General features: G+C 30.0%; 1 protein-coding gene across 1 annotated transcript in view; it reads left to right on the forward strand.

Annotated features, from left to right (window-relative positions):
* Nucleotides 1-26,318, forward strand: part of cyr (cypher) — a 117,153-nt gene that overhangs the window by 64,708 nt on the left and 26,127 nt on the right. The window contains exons 2-8 of the mRNA XM_014427762.3: nucleotides 3,046-3,122; nucleotides 4,021-4,190; nucleotides 9,047-9,186; nucleotides 12,801-12,934; nucleotides 16,276-16,505; nucleotides 16,768-16,818; nucleotides 19,749-19,863. Of these exons, the coding sequence (XP_014283248.1) occupies nucleotides 3,050-3,122; nucleotides 4,021-4,190; nucleotides 9,047-9,186; nucleotides 12,801-12,934; nucleotides 16,276-16,505; nucleotides 16,768-16,818; nucleotides 19,749-19,863 (913 nt within the window). The 5' untranslated portion in view covers nucleotides 3,046-3,049. The remainder of the gene's footprint in view (nucleotides 1-3,045; nucleotides 3,123-4,020; nucleotides 4,191-9,046; nucleotides 9,187-12,800; nucleotides 12,935-16,275; nucleotides 16,506-16,767; nucleotides 16,819-19,748; nucleotides 19,864-26,318) is intronic.

Here is a 26,318-nt window from a genome sequence, read left to right on the forward strand (position 1 = left end):
TTTATCACTATACATTTCATGTACGAGCAATACATACCTGTATGATGTCTTAAGTGTTGTCGATACTTATTATTGTTACTATTTATCATTCTTCTATTATTTCTTACTTTTTTTCATATATACTGTATACTTCATATCTATTTTCCACATCATATCTCATTCAGTATATTTTATCACTAATGCATCTCTATTATATGATCCATATAATTTATTTATCACCAGCAAACCCGACAATGTTTCGCTATTGCTATATTTGAGGATATATATCCATTAATTGGAGACTATTTAAACTTTTTTATTAATTAATGTAGTTAGTAAATATAAAACACACATTATTAATTTATTTACAAATTGGATGCATGGATGAATTAATTGTTTATTATTTCTATTTAGTTTATTGCGGTATTTATTTATTATCTAACTATCTCATTTAAACAATTTATTTATTATCTAACTATGGTAACTATCTCAGTTACCAATCTTCTCTCTATGCCATAACCCCTGATGAAGACCTGAAACTCAGGTCGAAACGTCGGCATAAAATAAATAAATATGGTTTTGTTTATTTATGTTGTTCTTTGCTGATCGCACCCCCCGACAAACTACTTCAAGTATTTATTATCTACTTAGTTCATTCCGTTTTTCAATTTCAGTCGCTTTTTAAATATTGCTCAATTAAACTATCTTAAAGTCTCCTCTTCCCTTTTTAAGCTAAGATTTCAAAAGTGATATAGGACTGTTGCTCCCCGGGGGTCTTAGATGGGCGGTCCGGTGGGGAAGGATTGCCTTTTTTGTGTTATAATCTTCTCTTGTAAGATTGTGGCATGTCGTACGTCGACTAACCTACTAGCTATAATTACGATACGAGTCATTCTTTGAATTGGAGAAGATGGTGTGGTGGGGGGGGGGGTATGAATAACTATTGTTATTTTTATTTATTTTTTTCTGACCGGACCCCCCGCCCGCCCCATCTTCTCCACTGATTTTACTTTATGTTTTCAATTGTTACCTTAGCCAAATGAATGTTTATATTCCGAGCCAGCTCGTGTTTTTAGTTCATTTAAGGCTTTTCAACAAAAAGACATCGTCAATTTAAGGTGGCTTCAAACCTCCCTACTGACGCAGACCCCTTTATTTACAAATAGAACTTTCTGGAAGGGCTATAAAACAGAAAATCATAATTTAAAAAGCACATCTGTACATAAAAGAAAACGCCATTCTTGCCGTACGTGTGCTTTCCCTAACCTGCTTCTACATAGTAACATGAAAGATGCTCAGACGTAACAAAGAAACTGAACTAATAAAAGAAAAGGTAATTTTGCTGCTAAAAGGGGATGGTATAGTCGGCTTGAAAAGGCGTGAAACGGTCTTAAAAGTAGGAAGAGGTGGAAGACAATGTAAGGTGAGCAGGCTAGCCCAGATTCTACGAGGCAAAGAAAGGGGCTTGTATTTTTTGCCTAAAGACGAGCTGAGTCAGCGTGGCCATGGAACTAGGTGAGGGCTAACTGTAAGCTATAACGGCCGCCGCTGGCCAACATTTGCCTCGCTGGATTTACGCTAGATGCCCAGAGAATAATTAAATATATGAATTAGTAATTAGCAAAAGTAAAACATTATAATTAAATACGAATAAACACGGACCATTCACAGTACCGTGTTATTAAATCGAATTCTTTATGTATCAGTTTTGTCAAGACAATCAAAACTCACAGATTAATTCTTTACGCTCGGTTTACCCCTCTGAGTGGACAACATGAGCATACCAATCGGAAGTTTATAAGCGATTACAAAGAATGAATTTATTTCACTACAATTTTTTAAGAAACCCTTATTTTCTGTAGTTTTCTATTGAAATGGCACAAAATCAGATCAAATATAAAACAAATATCATGCAAGATAAATAAATCAACCGGTTTTACGTCGGAAGAAAATGTGCGTAATGTATTCACGGTATTTAGTATACACCTCTCTAATCCGTTGAGCAATATGTACAATTAATAGAACAAAAGTACATGAATGTGTTTCAATGATATAAAGAAACGATAAGATGATGAAAAAGTCCGAAAACTGAAAAAAGAAATGGTCAAATAGTAAAGATCTCTGTAGTGATAAGACAGTATTGTGATTTCGTAATTTGCTATTAGTAATTTCCAAACAATTTCTATATCTTTCATTTTATAATCATTACTTTTTTGTGTTATAAAAAATAAATGACCAAATACTAGTGAGTCTAGTAAGGTAAGCATCAGGGAAGACGAGTTTCAGATAGACATCTATACAGGCAGATATAACAAAATAAATATTCAAGCAGGGTGTACGTTTCGCGAAAAAAAGTGGTGTCGAGTTCAGGATGCATTTTAACTTTCCATATTTCTGACATATGGCCATGTTTATGTTTTCTCTGGTATATCGATTAATTTCAAAAGTGGAGAGAATAAAAAAGGAATCGATATTACTTGCTAATAGATTTATTTTAACTTTTCGGATTTTCAACATTTAATGGTCCCTATATAAGTTTTTTAAGAGGAAAAAAAGTCAATTATTTCATTCCATTTTTTTATTACTTAGTATAAGCAAAAAAATATTATTGATAATATTCCAAATGAAATATATTTTCACCTCAACATCTTTATATAAAAAATAACAAACAACATCCTTGGAAATAAAATCAAGAATAAAGATTAATTTATATAGATACGTTACAGAAGTAGCTTTTTTTTTACAGCATGCTGAATTCAATAATTACTTACCTAACCTGAAATGTTTGTAAGGGAACGGTGGAATTCACCTGCCAATGGCGAGCAAATGGACGCAGAGTAAAATATGGACTCACGTGTATTTAATTTTGAAAGATCATATGTTATGATCGCATAGCAAGGATCCTTCTAATAAACTCAGTTAATTCTAGATTTAAAATGTTTGCTAATATGTTAAAGGATGCTATTTTTTTCTACATAAATTGAATATTTATTTTAAATATACTCTATGTGAATTGGATTTTATATAACTTAATGATTTGAATAATATTTATTTGAACTGTTCCAGGGAAATGCCACCAGCTCGATGGCTGCTCCTCTTGAGCTCCTTTATTCCGGTGATGAGCCTCAAGCCAGCGCTCATAGGTGAGCTCAATTCCTCTTATACAATAATAAAATTAAAAAATTTATATGGTAATATTTTAAAGTAAAAGTAATAAATACCAAAACAAAGCCTATAATCTCTCAAATAGTGCTGAATAACTAAAGAGCAGCGTTTTGCCAACCCAGAAATCATCAGGACAGAGAAACACATCACCTAAATGTAGAACAAATACAGCACATCTCACTTCAACAGGCTGGCATAGAGTTAGAACCTAAATTTCTTGTTAAGAGTTCAATATAAACTGTAAGATCAAGGAAGTTGCATTTAAACATCTATGAAAAGTTTCATATAAACTGCAGATCATTAGAAAATACAGAATATATATAGAAATAGTAAACAAGCACATTATAACAATAATATACTAGTTTATAGCACTATAATTAAAATTTGAAGATGGTCAAGGCTGCATCCAAGAAGATAATAAAATAATAACTATTTATTTATTGTTTGCTTACGTTCCGGCCTACGTTATAGGTCTTCATCGGTGTTATTAGGTGGAAGTATAAACTGAGACCCCACAGGGAAAATTTAATTTTTATCAAACTTTTGAAGGGGTCTCGAAACTCTCACCTAACAGCCCTGGCAAAGATCTGCTACGTAGGTCGAAAAGTCGGCAAAAAATAAATAAAAATGTATTTGACTATTCTCAAATTATCGTTTTTCAACCCCTGGCCTTCTATCATTTAGACACTCAATAAAGTAGTGGTAATAACCCATGCCCCCGCACTAAGAATAGGTTATTATAAACTATATACACAAATATAATACAGGTAAATATAATAATGGATAAGTATTTTTTGTAATTGATACATTTCTGAGAATGAACATTTTGTACGTTTACTCTTATTCATAATATTGATAGGCATTTAAATGTTTCAGATGTAAAAAGCAGCTGTGACGAGCATTGGATGAATGTAACATTGATCTTCTCTGGTGACTTCCATGGCTTGGTGTCGTCTAAAGGTTCCGATTGTGCACAGGCAAGGGGTTCTGGTACATCGGTTTCCATCGCCATCAATCCCAGGCAGTGTGGGATCAGAATATCAAAAGTAAATAAAATTCTAAAATAAATAGATTTCTTGAAGTAATAATTTAAGTAGTTTTGTTGTAAAGAGTCAATTATATTTCATGATATTTTATCTGTTAGCTTGATGCACTACTTATCCTGATGAAAATATAAACATATTGTATTGTGATATCCGAACCAAGAAATAATAACAGGGAACCAAAACCATTTCTTCTTTTTTTGCCACTAGAGAGCAATCACAGCACTCGTAACCTTTTTCCCACTGACACACATCGTTCTTGAACGGACCGATTAAACCGATCGGCTATCGATTCTTTCTCGATCTGAAGAGATAACCTCGTAACAATATATATTGTTTCTTGACTTAAATTTCTTTTACACAACATTCATAAAGAATCATTTTGTAAAAAACGATGCAGGCTTCTTTCATTTGCATGTATATAACATTCATAATATATATTTTTACACAAATTACTTATATTACTGAAAGTTGAGCTCTATAAAACTAAAAATCTTATTATAAATAAGAAAAATTCACTCACAAATTCACTTATAAATACTCAAGCCTATTTGTTTCAGAATTTCGTTTTAAGGATTATGATATTAATTTGGATTTTAGTACGATTTTTTTTCTTTCCAACGTTCAAATAAAATTATTTATGACTTTCCGTTTTTGAATTAGGCTATTCACACAAAACAGACTATTTTGAGAGACTCGGTCATTTGGTCTTATAACACCTCAAAATGTACATTTCTATCGAATTTGAAATTTGGTAAAATTGCAACCCTGGGCGTTCATGGGTTGTACCACTACATATTATTAATTTATAAATATACACCCCTTTTATATTGTATATTATCTTTAAAAATTACTTTGATAACAGTGTTGATTATATGTTTTAGAATCTTTAAAAATATTTGCTTGTTAACTATTTAAACTCAAGAATTTAAATCTTAAAAACTAAAAGAGACAATTCAGAATACTAAGTGATCTTTTGATTTTACCGGACTATTGGGTTGTAAAATAAGTTCGTAGCATTTTTACTGGTGATTTCAATAAAAACTTCAGATTTCTGTAAATATTTTTAATAAATTATATATGAACTATTTTGATCTATTACATGTTGCCATCTTTCAGGTAATTTTTTATTTCTGTACTCCCAGAACTTCTCAGATTTTTGCTCATTATGCGTTTTGCAGTCCTCGAGCGAATTATAGTGTTTCCCGTTAAGAGAGTTTTGGAGGGCCCGAAATAAGTGAAAATCTGTTGGGGCAAGATTTGGTGAATAGAGTGGGTGGGGATCACATCCCAGCCAAACTCTAATAATTTCTGCCGTGTCTGCGAAGACCAGCGTTATCGTGATGGAAAACTATGCCTTTGCGATTATGAGGCACAAATCATTTGAGTCACTTGCATGAGATATGTTAAGTTTTTCTGCGATATCCCGTATCGTAGAGTGAGGGTTGTCTGTGACCAATGCTTGAATTTGGTAATCAACAGTTGAAGATCGACCCGAGCGCTTTGCATCTTCCAAATCAAAATTTTCGGTTCTGAGCCAATCAAACCATGCTTTCTCCTATCGCCATACACACTGCAAATTTTGTTAACCGTCTGTGCAGCGGATTTTCCTTTTCGGAAATAAAAAATCATTAAATGGCGAAAATGAATTTTTTTCTCTTCCATTTTTAGTAAGCAAAATATTACTTAAAGATAAGAAATCTCGGTTGAAACTGATGCATAAAAGTACCTTAACTAATCCTTTTTTAGAATATGTAAATATTATTGACCAAGTAAACATGATTTTATAAACACAGAGATGATTAAATTGAAATATTGAAAAAATGCTACGAACTTATTTTACAACCCAATATTAAAATTAGCATTTTAATGGGATTAAATTAATGCTGACATTATTTTAACAAAATCGTCACTCAGTATATTGACATCAAATTAAAAAAGTGGAAAATTATTTATATGATATATAAGAACTGTTTTTAACTGATGGTAAAAAATTACAAACAAATACCCTATATTATCCTTTTCTACCTTTACTCTGAATTTAAGGGTTATTATATAAGAATAGATTTAGTTTTTCGTATAGAATAACAAAACAAGATTGCTGATCATATTAAATGTGTACAAAATCGTAAAAACGAAAAGTCGCTTCGAGGATAGGAGGCCAGCAAATTATTTTTTTTAAGTAAATACAAAATATCCTAATTTTATTATAAATTTATTTATAAAAATCATATTTTAATACCACTTTGTAAGGTCAGACGTTCATAAATGTTAAATGTGTGTAGTCATATGTTAGCACAGTGGGGATATTTATATACCAATCTATATACCAAAATATTGTTTTTTTGAGCAGAATGAGAAAAAAATTCTACTTACACAATATCACAAAAAAAAAAAAAGTCACTGCCAGTAAAATAGGCCAATAAAATATTTTTTAGAAAAAGTAAGATTCGTTTGCAGCATCATTAGACACTAATTTTTATTGAAATCAAAAACTATATTTGCCAGGTAACTTAATTTTATTAATAAAACAATTTGGGCTGTATGGCGTAGCAAAGTGGGCAACGAAAAATATTTATTGATTTATATGAAAATTAGCTTTTATGGGTTTATAAAGAGATTAAAAACAAATCTAACTTGCTTTTTCCTATAAATCATTTTACTAGTCAACTTCACTTTTGGTTTTCATGATTTTAATGAATTTAAATTCAATTAATATTGTTTCCTTATTGTACAATAGTACAATATTGTAAATAGTGCGATAATATTAGTAAAAAAATAGAAAATAGACTAACTAACCGAACAAAGTGAGGTATAATATTTTTTAGAGGGAAATGAAATTGAAAATCATTTTCCGCACCTCAATAAACTCCTCAATACTAATTTTTATTATAAAAAAAAAAATTGCCGCTACATCCCATGAAGGATCAGGGGTACGTACTTATAACATAAGTATTTGGTAAGTATAACAGTACTTATTGTTACTCGACCAACGGTTGTGCAAGGAGGTGATTAGATCAAAATCACGCTCGAACAGATTTTTCCCTAATTAAAAGTAGACACTTGTTAATTTCATAGTAATAAAAAAAAAATTTTTTTTGCTCGAAAATCTCACATTATTTGGATACATATTTTTTCGAAACTCATAAAAATTGTAATAACATCAGCAAGATCCCATCAATTTACACGAAACTCAATAGCGATTTAGAGTACTAGAAACTACCTTAAATAGAACGATCAACAATAATCAAATTACAACCGAAGGCAAAAAATTAAATATTTAATGAGTTTTATTTTTTTTTTAAACTAATTTTCTACCTTTTAACGCCATAAAATCTAAAAAGTATTGATATGGGTCAAAAAAACAGAAATTCAACCTCCCAACAGTTGTAGTAATGTTAGATTTAGATATAATTGTAAGGAGTTATGAATATTTTTATTTCTAATAAATACATTTTTGTGAGTTTTATTTTACCAGTTCTACCAATAATGAATCAGACTTGGGTTTTCCTCAAAAACAAATTTTGGTCTACTTTACTGGAAGGATCATTTAATTTTGGTAATTTTTTTTTTTTTTTTCAAGCGATCAACAATATTTTATTCAAAATTAAATATAACGACAGCAGGGAGGATAATAGCCCTTAATTTTTTCAGGCTATTAACACCCTAAAATACAGAATAATATTAAAAACATTAAGTTACTAAGTTCTCGTTTAGTTACTATGACGAAGCGTGTGGAGTTATGGAATTACCAATTATTTTTGAATGCCTGAATGTGCGAAAATTCAGCAAGATCAATAAGTTGTTTTTTTGAGATTGCAAAGGCCTTTTTGTGTAACAAAAACAGTAATGATTATTGCTCCGAAATTAATTTTCAAGAGTCAGTAACTTAACAACAACGAGTTGTCCTAAACGGTATATAATTAAGCAGTAGTGGTTGGCATTTTACTCTGCGATAATATTACATTTTCAACTTGATTCCACGGGGATTAAGTTTTCATGAAAATGATGTTAGTTAAAACATGAATTTTCTTTCCACTTTTGCTTTAAATTGTAATTTCTTTTCATTTTGAAATAAAATTATTATTATTCAAAAGTATGAGGTGTCTAACATGGAGAGCTATCTAGCGGAAGATTCGAGAACTACATATGATCATTTATAGTGGTTGATGGAAATCTCTGTAGAGGGAGTAAGAAGTACCTTTATTTCTATACACTTAAAAAACTGGATTGTTTCCACTTCAACTGTTTAATGCTCGAATATATATTGGAAATATATTATTATAAAATAAAACAAATAAAACAGTTGATAAGATGTTAGAATAATTATTATTTTTCCACTGAAAAATTGAAACTAAGTAGTTGAAATTTCAAGCATTGGTCTCACAAACCATACATAGTATTTAAAACCTACTCTTAACAAGAAAATTTACTTTAAATAAAACACTGGCTTTTCAGGTTTAAATTTCTTAGTAAGAAAATGGACCAATATTCAACTTGGCATAATAATATACTAATAACATGAAAATGTTCTCATTTTCAAATTAAATATTTCATTTGAGGTATTTCAAAACTTAAACATTAAGAATACCTCCAAATGCCTGAGGAATGTTTATCTAAATTATAGGTAAACATATTAAGGTATATATAAATGTTTTGTACAATATATAAATATTCACTTTCATTAAATGTTTTATATTAGCTATAAGTAATATTCCATTGTTAATTTTTAAACTGGTGTAAATAATACTAACTAAAACTGTATATTTTATTTTCACATACTGATAATACAGCTTCGTTTCTTACAGTATTTCAAGAATTAACTCTTATAAATCTTTTTTATTAAAATTGTTTACCAGGATGCAGATGGTTTAGTGTATACAGCAAGTTTACAAGTTCAAATGTCTAGTGCAGTGCAACAGGCAGTGGATCCAGTTGTGCAAGTTAAATGTCATCTGCATCAGGAAATGCTTCCTATAAAATCAAAATCATCTAGGAGGTACTTATGAAAAATTAATTTTATGATTATCATTCAATTAATATTACATTCCAGACTATCATTTTAATTTAAAAATAGTCCATTACTAGTTTAATACATTTGTATTATGTATGCAGAGCCATGGCAAGGGCCTTCTGTGGTGAGTTTGAAAAATCTGCACCCTCCAATACCTGGGGAGAGGGGAAGTCTGTATAATTTTTTAGAATTTCAGTAAAATTTCTCATTTTTTAAATATAAAAATACTGTTGTTATAAAAGAAAAGCTAAACCTTAATTTGAAAATGCTTAATTTTGTGACCTATTTGTACCTCTGCCCTTGACATGGCCCATCTCACAACCACCTAGCTATGGCTCTGTATGTATGTATGTTCATATTATTATATCATTAGCACATTGGATTACAATCAAAGATGGGTCTTTGGATCTTCAGTGAGCTACTGCTGTTCTCAGTTTTGAGAATGCACACTCCAATTTCTTACATGATCAAGGCTTCCTACCACCTGCAGTTCTGGATGTCCAACTCTTCTAGCACAATGTAGTTTTTCTGTATTCAGAACATCTGACCTGCCATTGTCATCAAGTGATTTGCCAGCACTGTCTCTCAAGTTTAATGATTCTGACAATATCCTTTTCAGAAAGAAGTTCTTAGAGTTGTCTATTTTTTGAGCTTCTCCAGTACTATCCATTCAATACTAGATCAAAAATCCTGTTTATAATCATAATTAAAATAATTTCACTTTTATGCTGAAAAGTAGGAATTTTTGAAAAATGGCAGTTTTTCTTTTATTACCTAACTACCAGAAGCCTCATAAAGTAGACGCCCTTAATTGGGTAAAAATCTGGCGAGCAAACGTAATTCTGGTCAAAGCACCACCTAGCACAACCTTTGGTCTAGTAAAGTACTTCCTTACAAAGTACTGCACCTCTATAACCCTTCATGGATTGGAGCTGTACAGATTTAATTTTTTACATAATTGTTAAAATTAAAAAATCATTCACATTCTTAGCAAGAACTGTCTAGCTGACACTAGAAAAAAATAAGTTAAGTATAGATTACTTAAATAGAACTTTCTTTCTCTTTCTGTATGGATTCAATCCATACATCTCACCCTTCATGCTAGATTGCTTCATTATTAGAAATTGACCGACATCCATGAAAAATTATTCAGGTATTTTGGTATTCATAAATGTAAAATTAAAATTTCAGTTCTAATTTTAGTCTTGATATTATTTTTTTTTTTTTTTATTTTTTTTATGAGAATAATTTAGAATAACAGATTGCTGCACAAAACAGAAAAAAAAAACAGCCATCCTATACTATTTTTCTTACTATAAATAAATGAATAATTTATATATCCATAGTCTTTTAGAACAAATAATAGGCATACAGTGAAACAAACTAGGAATATAATTAAAACTAGATGTAATAAAGAAAATGGCCGAGTACACAATAATTGAATAACAATACTGTAAATAATAGAAATAAAATATACTTCAGAAATAAATAAGACTTAAATGAAAATTCTTAAATGTGACCACTTAATATTATTTTCTAATAATAATTTCATTATGTTCATTTTTAAAATTCAAAATTTCTATTTTGTATGGTATATTTATTTAAGTATTCCAGTATCTTTATAATATAACAAATATGGTTTTCATCTTAACAAAGCAAACATTACTTTTTTTTCATAATAATCATAAAGTAATCATAATAATTTTCTTATGTAGTATATAAGAAAATAACTGTTTTGAATTAAAGGTTTAACTTTTTAATATAAAATAATATTTTACTCATAATTCCTAAATATTATGAATATTATATTACGTGGCATGAGAATAATATTGTTTCTTATGGAAAGAAATAACACTTGTAAGTGAAAGCCTTTTATTAAGCACAGTACACATTAAGTTACATGGCACGAGAGAGAACTGCATCACAACAACCGACAGTTTACCCAGAGCCTTCTCGATTACAATGACCTATCTGATCAATACAAAATTACTCTCATAAACTGTTTAAAAAAAGTTGTTATTAATACAATTACAATTGATGAGTTATTAAAAAATTAGTACAATTAAATTAGTAATTTTTTCATTAATTTTAAATTATTATGTTTTTCTTATTTTTTTTTTTTTTTTTACTCTTTAATGGTGTATTTTTGTTAAATTCTTTGAAATTAAAGATTTAGTTAACAAAATGGCAAATTCAATCATACAGATTAAATCATGAATAATTGTCTTATGTAGTAAATAAAAAAAAAAAAACTGTTTTGAATTAAAGGTTTAAACTTTAATATTTTTCTCCTAATTCCTAGATATTAAGTAAATTATATTACATATCTTGAGTCTCACCAACTGTGCCTTTAAACAAGTTCTTGAATTTTTTGCTATTCCAAATTTATTGGGTGAGATCCTTACATTTGCCTGAATAAACCCCAATAAACCAAGTTCACTGAAGCTAGGTGAACTAGAGAAACTGAATTTATTCATTCTAGTTTTTTATAATAAAGTTGGACATTGATGACCATTAGAATAAATCCAATGTCCTTTTAATTTCGAAAAACATTTCTGACTTTTCTTTTTTAACCAGCCAATTATAGTTGATTGGTGATTACTTAAACAACCATAGTGAGAATTTTATCAATAGTTTCACTTTTAATCAAATCTAAATATTGTCATGAATAAACACTCACCCAACAGAATCTAAAGTAACTCCACATACCCATTACACACATAAACATTACCCAATATGGTCATCTCTAGTTGTGGGAGTTGAGACGCAGGTCTTTGCAACCTCGGAACTGCTGTGGCACCAGTTCTAATCCTGCATAGGGTCTACTTATATATCTGTGATGGTGCCACGAATTGAAAACTTGACCTTCCACCATGGCTAGAATAGAGAGGTAGAGAATCAAAGTATTCAACATCTTTCTTAAGATTCAGTTGACTAGATAGAATATAGAAATATTTGACGGTATTTTTTCCCTAAATAAGGCTATTTCTAAATTTCTGTCATTCTTCATAATAAAAACTAAGGAGTTTCAGAGCAATGTTTATTCATATCCGCCATTGACAGCACTTGTTTTTGTCCATCATCTACAAAAGTAGTAAAAGACTAATAATGCTGTCCTCTCTGCTTGGGAAGCACTGACCCATACATGGACTTTTCTATTTTCCAATATTTCCTGAGAGATTGACTGGAATAGTCTCACAATAGGCAAATAATTTTGCTTTTATTCTTATTATTAGATTTTTGGACCAACATTGAAGAGAATTTTAAGGTCTCCGTGTACCTCAAACATTTTACATATGACTTTGGATTCTGGAAACCAATGTTTCAAGAAGAATTAACTTTAATATTCAGAATTACGATTACAAAACAGGATTGGTATAAGTCTGTTAAAAGATTATTTTCTGTAAATACACAAATACTGGTGGTCATTAGAGCACAAATCATTTTCACAACCTATATTAAACAATTATAATTTTTGATCACCTTTCTACAACTAAAAATATTCACATTAAATTATTCATTATCAACTGGTTAATTTTATTAGTATGTTTTAATCAGTTCCTTACTTCATAAATTTTTTTCTTATTATTTCAATACAGATCTGGCCGAAAATTGAAAGATGGTGGAAGAGCTTGGCTGGAAGTAAGAGGGTCAGCGATATCTGCATTCAACGGTGCTAACATCTTAACTGTTGGAGAACACACGGTACTCTCAGTGCACACTAAATTACCAGGTATACTATTTTGTTCCCACAATACTTAATAGGTGATATTTCTAATCATTTTGAGCAATGAATTATTAGTGTGTTGTAATTTAAGGATCAAGGAAAATATAATTACAACATGTTGGTATGATACTTCTCTGTAAATATTATCAAAAATAACTAATACCCAATTTACATTGAATGAAAACACAAAATAAAATCAACAAAAAACTCCTTTGGTGCCCATCTCTTGATATGTAACCTATAAATGTAGTCCACAGGTAGAAAAGGTTGATAAATCCTGATCTAGGTGATATACTTACTTCTTCAACTATTAATTAACTCCAATGGTCATTCATTTTGATTTATTACTATCATATAATTTATTTTTTAAACTATTATTTATATTATATTTTTTTAAGATTTCAATGTGTTCTGTTAAAAAACGTCTACAAGATATAATAAGATCTCATAAGAATTGGAAAGTTTTCAGCACAATTTTAAATTTTGCAATTTCAATATCTTCAGGATGTTACAGATCATAATTAAATTTTATATCATTCGATTTAATAATTTTGAGAAACAACCAATTTTACAAGATAATAAATGTGAACAAAAAGTCAGTTTAGAAACAATATGTTCTCCCTAATTAAAAATATGACATAAATGAATATTACACAGTACTCAATTAAATAAAATTTATGGGTCAATAAAATCACCCAAGAAATCAACAAAAATAATCTATTATCCACACACAAAATCAATGTTAATGTCAATAATATTAAAACAATGATATGAATATTATTTCATAAATCTTAAATCAGTAACTTAAATGATATCTCGATCATCAGTCAACAAAAGATCAAAGGTTAGGAATTCACTGAATAATACAATGTATATAGATTTTGATAATAGTTTAAACACAACATTATTAGTTTAGGACCCCTGAGTCCGCTCTACCCCTCAAGTTAGAGGGCTCTTTAAGATACCAGCACAGCCCTCTCACTGTGTCAATGGTACTGAACTATGGAGGCTGTGTAAGTCTGTTAAAATCACAAGGAGATCTTGTAAATAAATTTCAGGAAATGTAATTGATTCATTATCATGCTTATTTTATTTTTGATTGTAGAGAAAAGAAAATTTAAACGGTTATGTAATACATTAGTAGTCTATTTTGACGTGGAATTTTATACTGATATGAATTAATATTTAACTTAATTAAATAGTTATTTGCTGGATGTAATTATTATTTTTATGTTATAAACTTTTTTTGAAACTTAATCTTCATATTTATACCCAATGAGAACAGGATAGCATCAACATGGGTTCTCTGGAAAAATAGACAAATTTTTTGTTGGTCAGATAGTAAAGATAGATGAGAGTCTGATTCCTCACCAAATTGAAAACACCTGTTTGAAAACTGGAAGAATGCGAGGTCGAAGATGATTTTAAGAGAATCAGTTACTGCCTTTACTTAAATTTTGCTAAACTCCCGCATAAATTACTCTGAGAGGGCATTAATTCCAGCAGGTTGTAAGCATGATTACATTAAATAAACGGACACATTTTTGGAGTGGGGAAAGTAATCCCATATATTGAAGAGGAAATACATGTACATAAATGCATAAGTGGCACAATAACCACATCTTCTTTGTGATCTCATTGTCTTCCATCCTCCTTTGGTTAAAAGTTCATGAAACTCAGATTTAAATCAAGATGTATCTACTACAAAAATATTAACAGGTATAGAAATCAAATTTGGGAAACATAATTTCAACAATGACCTGTTGAACTCTCATTTCTTGACATTGAAAAACTACTGAATAGATGTTTGTTAAACTGCAATTTAATTTATCAATTTGTAAATTTAGTTTCATTACTTTGCATTCCTCACTAAAAAGAAAGCAGGAAATAATTGATTCTTTTTTTTAACATGAAGTAAATTTGAAATCATTGTTCAAATTCAAGACAATGCTTTCTCTAGCAACCTTTTCTTATCCCATAAGCTCAAATCTAAGACAATGCTTTCCCTAGCAATCTTTTCTTATCCCTTAAGTTTTTCATTAAGGGAAGTAGTTGATTAGAAAATGAAAACAAAAACATTTAAAAACCTTTAAGATGGCCTTAAATATAATTTATAAACTGGTTTTTCATTGAAATATGACTTACCAATGTAACAGAGATAATCTGTGAAAAATAAAGAGGCCAAAAGTCATGCATCTAAATGTGTTCTAGCAGGACAAATACCTCTCAACCTCCTCTTGATGGAACACCAGATAATGTGGGAAGGCTTAACGAATCTATCAGAAAATTTCCTTGAGAGGATTAATAAAGTTGTTGTTTACCTGTGTGTGGTTTATGTAGTGATGTGTGCCACCAGGAAGGATACTGAGCCTGGTTGTTAAAAAAAGACAGGGATCTTCACCTTCCCCAAGTCAGACTTCTTCCATTTGATCTGAACTAGAGAACTACCCCTTATTTAGGAAGTTTATCTACAGATGGAAGAAGGTTGTTGGTCCCACACTCTTCAGGTTGGGAAAGTGCCTTACTGCTTGACATTGGTATACCACCAGAAGGAAATGCTGTCTGAGACCAGAAGGGCTGGACCAGGCTGGCACACTGGAGGTGGGAACCAGATAGAAGGTGTGATGTGAACTAGGTAATGGACAGATACTGAAGGGGAAGGTGCAGCCCCATCAGTAAGGTGCTCAACTGAGCCCTGTGCTGCACCACAAACAGACCTAAATTAAATTGAATTGTTTCTACAATTAAAGGAATCCTACAATAATGTATAACAGAAAATTTGCTGAATAAAGTGTTGTTTTTTTGTTGTTTTTTTTTGCTTTTTACAGCAGTGGCATATGTATTACTCCCACGTAACGATGCACTGCTGCCGAAAAAAAAACATATTTTTGTTAGTACTGAAAACCTAACTGCTGCGGAAGACAGAGCTCAATGTCCTAATGGAAGAATGAGTTACCTCAGTTAGTAACCAATGAAACTAACTTGTCTTTAAGGACTTCATAAATGGGAGTAAGAGGATTGTACAAACAATCTATTTCTCCTTGGGGATGATGGAAGAAGTTGAACCAGGGAGACTGTAAGACAGAGGATTAGGAGAGGATCATTTTCTAAAAATCAGCGGAATATTTTTCTATAAGTAGCAAGCTGTGCACCAACAAACTTGCTACAAAATACAAAAACAACAAAATAGTGTTTTTTACACGCAACAGTAGGTTTTTAAACTGATATGTATATATCCCTCTGCTTAAATTTATATTTAAACATCCTGAGTTTATATTTAAGTTTATAGTTAACACAATATGAAAACAATTATATTACTTCGCTATACTATTTATTTGTTTATTCAGATGGTATTTCTGGCATGCCAGTTGACTGTCGCGTTGAAGACGGACATGGTTCTTCACAGTCACTTACAGATGCTCGAGGATGCCCAACAGAGCCCTCTCTTGTACCAGCTCTCCATCCAGCCAAATCTCCTGGAACTTGGGTCACTGCTTTTCCAGCCTTTTCTTTTCCAGACTCCAGCCTCGTTCATTATATATGCCTCCTAATGTTGTGTTCAGGAGAATGCCCCCAGGTAAAACAATCATTTGACTGACTTGTTTAATAGTAAAAGTGTAACGAACTGATATCATATTAAGGAATAAAAATTGGGTTTACTCTTTAGATAGAGACAACATTATTCTCAAATAATATTAATAAAAAGTATATAAAAAAATGAATATACTAATTGATTAATTATCAATGTATTAAGTAGTTTCTTTGATAATTGAAGTGATTTGAAACAAATATTCGCTTTTTATTTTTAAACAACTATTCATGATTTATTTTTTTAACAGTATGACTGTATGGATGAAGAAAATGGATTCAGAAACAGTAGAAACTTTCAGGTATTTATAATTTTGATTTAATTATTATTTATTCACAATTCAATGTGGCAGATTCCAGTACAAATCAGCGATTAAATCAGATTTTTTGTACACAAAGGTACTCTTCATAAAAATAAAACCATATACTGAAAGGAAAAGATTGATTCTTTCAATGTGGTTTAAATTAAATGAATTAACATAAAACAAGTTCTATAATCATAAACTTGAGATAAAGTATTTATAAATTGTAATTTAATACTTAATGATAAGTTAATAACCTTTGGTGGGTTAAAAGATGATAACAGGGAACAAAATAGTTCAACTTTCAAATCATATTTCATATTTTTCTATGCTATGCTAATTTTGTTGAAAAAAATTTAAAAACTTTATTATTTTAATTTCATAAATGCATCAGGTCTTAGCAATTTGGAGTTATAAATAAAAGTTATAAGAGTTATAGATAAAAGTTTGAAATATATTTAATATATTTTTTAAATTTATATAAATATGGCAATTTGCTTCATTTTAATTTTTACTACCAATCATACATGTCATATATCTCATGATTTGTGAAACTCATCAATTGATAAATTTGTTGGTAATTAATTTTAAGAAAATTATTTCTTAGCTAAGAAATACTTCAATTGTCAAATAGCGTTGATGTCATTTCCACTTAGTGTTTATTAAGACGGGAAGAGGAGGCTTAAGATAGTTAAATTGAGCAATATTTAAAAGAAACCCACAACTCTCACCCTCCGTGGTAGCCTTACTTATCACGAGTATTAGTTGATGTACAACATGTCACAATCTCACAAGAAGAGATCATAACACAAAAAATATTATAAGATAATCCTTCCCATACCCGCCCCTCTCAAACCCCAACAAAATAAATACATTGTGATTTTTCTTTTTAATTTATCAGTTTTCTTTATACATTTTAAAGGACCTAAATAGGAATTTGGTTGATTGTGATATTTCAAGAGCTATTTTAATATTGGAAAAAGAGTATAAACAGTATGAAGATTACAGAAGGCTTGGTATTTGGGTATTCATGGCATAAAGATCAGTCAGATACTATAATATTCAGAAGAGGCATCATCACATTCTAGAAGACTAGCGATTAGTCCTTACAGGACAGCATTGAAATCAGAAATGACCTAAGGAGATTCATAATACATGTCACAACATTTCAATTTCCTGTTAAATTGTGAAAAGGAGACTGGAGCAAACCTTAAATCCTTTATGTGGTCCTCTTCCCACAAAAAAAACAAAAACATTTGATCGTTAACAGGAGTCAAGAGGGCTGGAAGGGAATAATTTTTACTGACAAGGTGAAATTTGGTCTTAGACCATTAAATGGTTTTTGAGATATGCAGTTAAATTATATATCTGTTAAATGCAATATGCCTCAACAGATGGCATTCCAAAGTATGAGGTAAGTTTTCATTAGAAAGCTTATATTCAAATAGTGTTTGTGCTAAGACAAGAACTACATATTTGAATGATCAGAGGTATTTGGAAAAAATATTACAGAAACACATTGTAACATTTATTTCCTACATAGAAATGAGATTCTTGGTAATGCATAATCACAGATCCAGAATAGGGGATGAATATCTTAAGGAATTTGGTATCAGAAACCTAAAGTAAGGCAGGTCTTGGTCTAAATTCCAACCCATTATAGAATCTTAGGCAATGAAAAAGTGGACCAGGTACTCTTAGCAGAAAGAAGTACCAGGAATAACTGTTGTAAACTATTTTACTGGGTAGAACAGTCAAAGAAAACTTTTTAAAAAACTGAAACAGGGGCTGGAAGAGTTAATAATTAGAACCATCTGAAATAAAAATGGACCAAAAGTGAAATCAAGAGGAAAAAAAATAATATTATATTGACTTTGTATGGGACACTACCAATTCATTCAAGGGGCTCCTTCTAACAGCTATCGTAACTCCTCTATGTCAAAAGTTTAATAATACAGCTTAAACACCTGAATTCTAATCAAATCAACTAAAAAATTTCCAGCTTCAGGAGAAAACAGATTATTAAAACAGAACATAAAGTTGATTTCTTGATATTAATGACTCTCTGTGGTAGAGGTAAAAACAATTAAATAAATAATAAGAATGAAACTTATTACAGGGTAACTAAATCTTAATTAAAATTGCCAGAAATGAATATATTACCAAAAAATAATAGTATACAGTATCTTGCTAAGAGTCATGTACTCATCAGTATAGCTATAAAAATTTTATGGATATTTAATTTATGAATTGCATAACGTTTCAGACCTCAAATTGCCCATTTTCAAATCAAATACCTAAAATGATGCATTAAACACTATCAAAAATCTTTAAAAATTTAGTTTGCTAAATTGTAATTTTTTTTTAAACATATTTTGTATTAATATAATTAAAAACAATTTTATCATAGATTATAAAATATTATTGTCATCCTTATAAAACATAATGTTATCAAATTCAAATTGATATTGACAATAACATGGAAAATCTTTTTATAAATATGAATGAGAGAAACCAAAACAATAAAATAATTATCTAGTATTAGACTACTTGTCTAATCGTTAATATAATACACTTTATCAAATTATAAGTTATTGCCAGCATTTTGAAAGCTCCATGTAATTCGTTTATCTGTCATTATTCATTATTTGTTATTTTTTAAATATTAATGTCAAATATGTATTTAACCAATTCATGAATTGACTATGTATGAAGTTTAAAGCTTTTTTATATATAATGTTTTTTTCACTAAAATTTGCTGCTTTGATGAATACATTAGTATTTAAAAAAAATAAAAATTAAAGAATTCAACATTAATAAAATAAACAAATTTTGAAATGGTGTATTAACTTTTGAAACCACTGTATATTCATTAGATTTATGTAATTTACTTATTATAATAGCATGCTAATTTATTTGGAAATGCATAGGATGATTCAGAGGAAAATATACTAGACTACGTTGAGTTGTATAACAATGTCGAAGTTACTGCTCCCAATATTGAACTAGGATATCTTAAGAAGGATATGAGTGATATTCTTTCAGGTATGTACTTACATTTTTAATCAATAAATTATATCTATCACTATGAATTATGAATAATAAATGATTGATTCTGAATCTATAATTATGAATTTTATGTTGTAAAACTGCTAGTACGAAACTGTTCAGAGAGATCCTGTATCCCATTATTTCTGTCCTATTAATTTACTAAAGTGATTTCTTGTAGAAATGGGAGTATCTTCGTATCACACTACAATGAATGAATCAATGGGAACAATACAACAATCAATTCTGTTAATATTAATTGAAATTAATTAATTCAGTTCAATATTAATATTAACCAAAACTACAACACGTAATATTGATATACTGAATGATATTTTGCCAAAAAATGGGTTAGGAAAATAAAATGTTCTTCAATGGAAAAGAGGGATAGTTACTTACACTCACTATATAATGTGTTGTTCATACTGGTATGAATATATTAATAAGAACAAATAAAATGGAGTTTTTAAAAATATTTTTTCTTAAAGCAGGCTACTTTTCTAAACAATACTTAATACAGATGAATGTCTTTCAAAAATTCTATTGTTTAATATTTATTTATTGATATTTACAACTATATTACAAAAAAATACATTTAGTTAATGTGGCATTAGTGTTACAATGGCATGATACTGTCTTGTGGAGAATCTACCCATTGATAGAACTTAATAATATTAGTAAATAATATTAAAGAATAACATTTGTAGATTAGAAGAACTTGAAAAAAATTTCAGGTATTAAAGAGGAAGCAAGATTTGAAATAAGTGGGTTTGGGCGGTTAGAGAGTTGAAAAATTGATATCTGGTTCTGGCCAAATCAGCAACAAATGAAACATTGAGATCCTTATCCAAATAGACCTTATTATGGTCAGCCTTTTGTAATTAATTGATGTTTAGACCATTTGTCAAGTAAGTATTGCATTAATACAATTAAGAAGTAGTTTCCTGTCTCTTCAGTCTCTTATATGTATTACAAGTTTGTCATTTATTCAGATGTAGTGCTAATAGGTATCAGTTCAGGGACGTGACGGCCATGCGGATTGTGGCGCAGGTCCCAGTGCGCACGATTCGGAATGTTGTGGGTTCGATTACCAACTGGGGCAAACATTAATTTTTCAGCGGTGCCAAAGAATGAATCTTGACACTCCCACCTTGGTTAGTACACAGCGGCAACCTAGGCCGTCAGGGGTTGGCAAAAATGACCACTAGGCCCACTTGCCGAACTTTTTCCCCCACCAAATACCAGTACCAGTACCAGTAGGTATCAGTTCTCTTTGATTAGAATAAGTCATGTAATAATAGACAATACGGTAAAGCAGGAAGACATAGTTGACAATAAGGGTAAAGGTGATTTAGGTGGGATTTATTTTAATTTTCCAGTTTCGATACTATTCTTCAAGGGTTTTGGGAGACAATATTTTGGAGAGTTTTGAATACAATAGATGGGTCATTATTCAATGATCGCTCACATGTGTTATCTTCATGTATAATATAATTAAATTTTGTTTGATAAAAATTCAATTTATTCTTAGTTACTTAATATATACATCGTTCTAAAGTTTTAAATATTACATTATGTACAAAATTAATGTAAATCTGCCATCATATTATGAGAAAGACAGCTATAACTTTGCTTAGATTTCCCAGACTATCGATAGAGCTGGAAGATCAGTTAAAAAAGTATTTAATTTTTTCCACAAAGAACCTATATTTTTAAAATTTAAAAAAAAACCTTATTTTCAAGCACTACTAAAACAAACAAAAAATTAAATCAATTCTTTTTCTCAGAAGAAAAGTGTAAATGATGAAAATTGAACACAGTTCTCTTTATGATCGTTAGATGTTACACATACATGTATAGCATTGTATTACTCCTAACACTAGTATTGGTCAAAAGGTAGTGGAAGGTGGGAAGGAATAAACAATATACAGTTTGAAGTAATTAAAAATTATTGGAACTTGATTAGTATTTCATATATACAACCACTTGATCACAGGACAAGAGGTATTGTTAATGGGAAAAGGGATAAAGTGTGGATGTCATCAAGCTCAATAATTTGACCCAGAAAGTTCGGAAAATTTGAGAACCTATTTTAAACTGCAAAAACTGTGGTAAAACAATAGTCAAATCAGTTTTATATTTTGCCCCTCTCCCAAATATCTCATTGTAGTAACTTCCTTGGTTTGGAGCATACTTCATTGGTTCAACATCTATCCAAAAATAAACTTAGTTTTGATTTTGACAATACAATGATTTTACTCAAAGATACTAATACTTTCAAAAGAAATTTACTTGAAGCTATTTATATATCTGAAAATATTAATTATACAGTTAATTTTAAATCAGATATGAGAAATTTGGACCAATATTATGCAGAAATGTAAAGTAAATTTAATTTATGATTAATATAGTTGAACTGTAGGTTATTATTTATATTTAAGTTTGATTTGATTTTTAATAATAAAATAAATATAAATAAAATAGTCCATGATATATTGAAATAAAATGATAATGCCTGACCTGATTGTGAGGTAGGTTGAATAATGTTGGTGTTAGTGGCAGTAGTGTCACACAATTGACAATTAAAATAATTTATACTTGAATGAAAAAGTGACAAATACAAGTAATTAAAAATAATATAGGGCAAATTAATTAACAAATAAATATGATTTCTTAATTTATTTGTTATTTCAAAGCCTAATATCAGATCTGTGCAGAATATCATGCAATTCTGTAATAATTATAGTATTATGATGATGATGATCGTAAATTTATAGTTATGGTATAATAATTTATAATAAGTTATGCTTTTAAATTTTTTAATAATAAGTTTGTAATAAAAGTTGTCATTTAATATTTTATTTTTATAATTTAATACCAGATCCACCTGGTGGGCCTTACATGGTTAATGGAATAGTTACTTTTGTTTAACAATTGATTATGGAGGGGAGGGACTAAACCAATAGTCTTGTGAAAAAGACACCTTTAACTATTTATAACTATATAAATATTGAAAAATTATGGATAATAATTATGATTTATAAAATATATATATATATATGTATATATATAATGAAATAAATAGATAAAATTAATAATTCTTTGGAGGTGGGGAAAAAAAGAAAGTTAATAACAAAAACAGTGACATTTATGAATTTAATAAAATAAATAACTGACTTCTAATGAAGTTGTAATTTAATAGATTTTTCTTGATGATGGCAAGGTTGGTACAAATGTTGAATATTTAAAATAATTAATAAAGAATTTCGGGACAATATGGATATAATTGAATAACATTTATTCTATTTAAATTAAATTTAAATTAAAAAAAAATTATAAATAACAATTTATTTACCTTTGTTAGTTAATAACTCTATTACAGCTTAAAAGTTTTATTTGAAATAATGTTAAAAAACATTTAACATATTTACTCACGGGTATTGGTACTTCTTTGAAACAGCTGTATTTAAAAAAAAAATTTTGTTTTCTCAGTAGTTATTTTGGTATAAGAAAATTCCCCTCCCCTTCCGCCTGTGGGTCCTCGGCTGCTCTTCTCTCGAGCCGGGATCGAGTCCGCCGCGGCAGATAATTATTCTATTATGTCAGCTGACACTAGCAACGCAAGACTTTCCTTTAACGTGCCTAGCCTATGTAAAAAGGTACCATTAATTTGGTTGTGAATGATTCTGGTCGAATTACCTCCCCGCAAACCCTTGGTCTAGAAAGAGTACTTGCCAAGTACTGGACCTAAGAAATTCGGCTAATTAATAAGTTGAATGATTTGGCCAAATAAATTGATATGTTTATGCTCGATAGAATTCAGAGGAATAATGTATCTTATGGCAAGAAGTGTGGCAGGGCAGACTTAGCAGGGCATTCGTACATTACACGGTGGGATCCGATAACAGCCTTGAAGGCAAAGGTTAATGCGAAGCTCACCCTGAAGATAGTAGAACCTACTGAGACACAATATGGCGGAGCAGTAACGGTTGGCTGTGTGCCGCTAGGGTAGGGTACAAGGCCGCATGCCTTTCTGTTATGTCCACCCAACGGTCTATCACAACCATTATACTAGCAACTCTTTCTTTCATCCTAACTGCTGCCCAATTCTCCATTCCCTGCACGCTGCCAACTTGTATATCTGTCATTAGATGATCCCCTCAACAGGCCGCTCCATTTGCAGCCCTCCTTTCTCCCGTCACGGCTAACTCAGTCACCACCATAAAATCTTGTTCATTCTTTATTAAAGTCCCATCTAATCTTGCAGTTGAGCTTGAAAAAAAAAACCACACTCTTGACCTGCGGCAGATAAACTTGCCTCATCATATCATTAAAGGAAGTTCTTTCGAATAAGACATGGTAAATGCCATCAAGTATGTCGATAATCCACAATATCAGCAGATAAGCAAGTCTTTCACCTTCTGTAAGTCAGTTATCCTACTATTCACCATAAGCTATATCAAATGGTTAAATTAATGATAGTTCTAAGCATTTATTTAAATAAAAAATATAAAAATATTTCTAATATCTATGTATATGTAGTTGACCGTAAAAATTTAAATATTTGACTATTTTAATGTCTGACGTTTCGCCCCACTTTGCAGGGCTTCATCAGGGCTGTTCAAACCGAAAGGGTAAACAGAAGGCAACCTTTCGCTTTGAACTATTTGTTCTTTTTTTGACCGCAACCCTGACCTTCTTCAAATATCATTCAATATCTTATGTAAAAAAACATGCTGGAATATTATTTAATTTTAATTTTTTTTTTAAAGCAAGATAGTCTTGATACGGTGTTGTGGTATGTCCCCGCTCTCACTGATAACATACAAAAATTCTTAATACCAACAATCCCTTCACTACGTCTTGGACTGAAATCTCAAAATAAACTATCTTACTTCTTTACTAATTCTAAGGATCCTATTCCTCTCCAATACCGCTCTAACGTTGTATACCGGATTCATTGCTCCTCCTCCAACTGTAAGTCTTCATATATAGGCGAAACTAAGAACCACCTCAGATCACGTATCTATCAACATTAATTTTTTTTTTTGTTCCTTTTTTACAAAAATGGCAATATTTCAGGTTGTTCCCTATCCTCAGTATTACACTTGCATTTCTTCTTTTTCATACACGTCCTTGCTGAAAAAAAAAACAAAAAACCAAACTCCCAATCCATCACTTTCATATCTTTCGCCTTCATCTATCATATAGCCGCCTCGTTTTTGAGTTCCAAATAGTAAAATCTACTTAGGTTTTTCTGAAATGTTTCATCCTCTGCTAAGATATTTTACCGTTTCATTTTGGTACCAACTTTAAAAAATAATTAACTATAACAAAAATTATATAAATTGCCTCGACCTTCTTTATTAAAACACAATTACATATTCAACGATTCGGCCGAATCGGTCATCAAGGACAATCAAATAAAATAACAGCTTTAGTTATAACTTATTATTAACAGTATCAAAGCATTATTAATTGTAGTAAGGTTGTAAATTATAAAAGGAAAATGTTCCGGGTAGGGTAAAAAGAAAAAAAACTGAAACAGTAATTACACCTTTTTTTGGCTTACCTGTATTCAGTAAGTCCGGATTAAGCCCTGCGAAGTGGGCCAAAACGTTGGCTTACATTAAAAAGTATAATTAATATTTGATTTTTTTTTTTTTTTTTTACCGCTCCCGGACCATTTTCTATTCATTATTATTAATTATCATTTGCATACCTTAATTTTAAAATCACAGCCTAACATTTTTATTACGTTTAAAAAAATATACAAATTAAAAAATATAATACAACAGCACAAGTATCAGTACAATCGATATTATTGGAAATTTCATTTACTAATCTCTTTCAATAATTAATGTAAAAAACTAAATTTAAAATTTGTATTTAAAAAAATCAGACAATACCGGTTGTTCTCCATCCTTAGGATTGCACGACCAATATTCTTTTTCCATTTATGTTCTTAGTATAACCAGGAAATTGAAACTAGCCCTTGAACGAAACCAAAAAATGCTATAAATTTTAAGTTTTTTAATAAACGTTTTTTAAATAACAAACCGTCAGGACGTTTTTCTAGAAAAAATATTGAAAGACATCTGTAAATAACTTATAAATAATATTAATTATACAGATACTTGAAACAGCCACGGTGATTCGAGAGGCCCAGAAGCGATCTCGACCGAGAGCCAAGTCATCGGAAAGTTCCACTTTGGCTTCTTATAAATTATTATTATACAGATATTTGAAATATTTTATTCTATACCAAAATATAAAAGCGTGATATCTGAAGGTCCATTTCAGAAAAATGTATGTGAAAGTTACCACTTGGAACGCAAGAACGACCAGTTCCAACTTCACCCCTGGTTTTATGAATTCGTTCTATAAAAACACGTTTAACATTTGGCACGATATTATTTAAATTTTTTTATCGTTTTGGAACCTATGAAAAA

Source organism: Halyomorpha halys, unplaced genomic scaffold (assembly GCF_000696795.3).
Source record: "Halyomorpha halys isolate HHAL.00 unplaced genomic scaffold, Hhal_1.1 Scaffold670.1, whole genome shotgun sequence".
Lineage (NCBI taxonomy): Eukaryota > Metazoa > Arthropoda > Insecta > Hemiptera > Pentatomidae > Halyomorpha > Halyomorpha halys.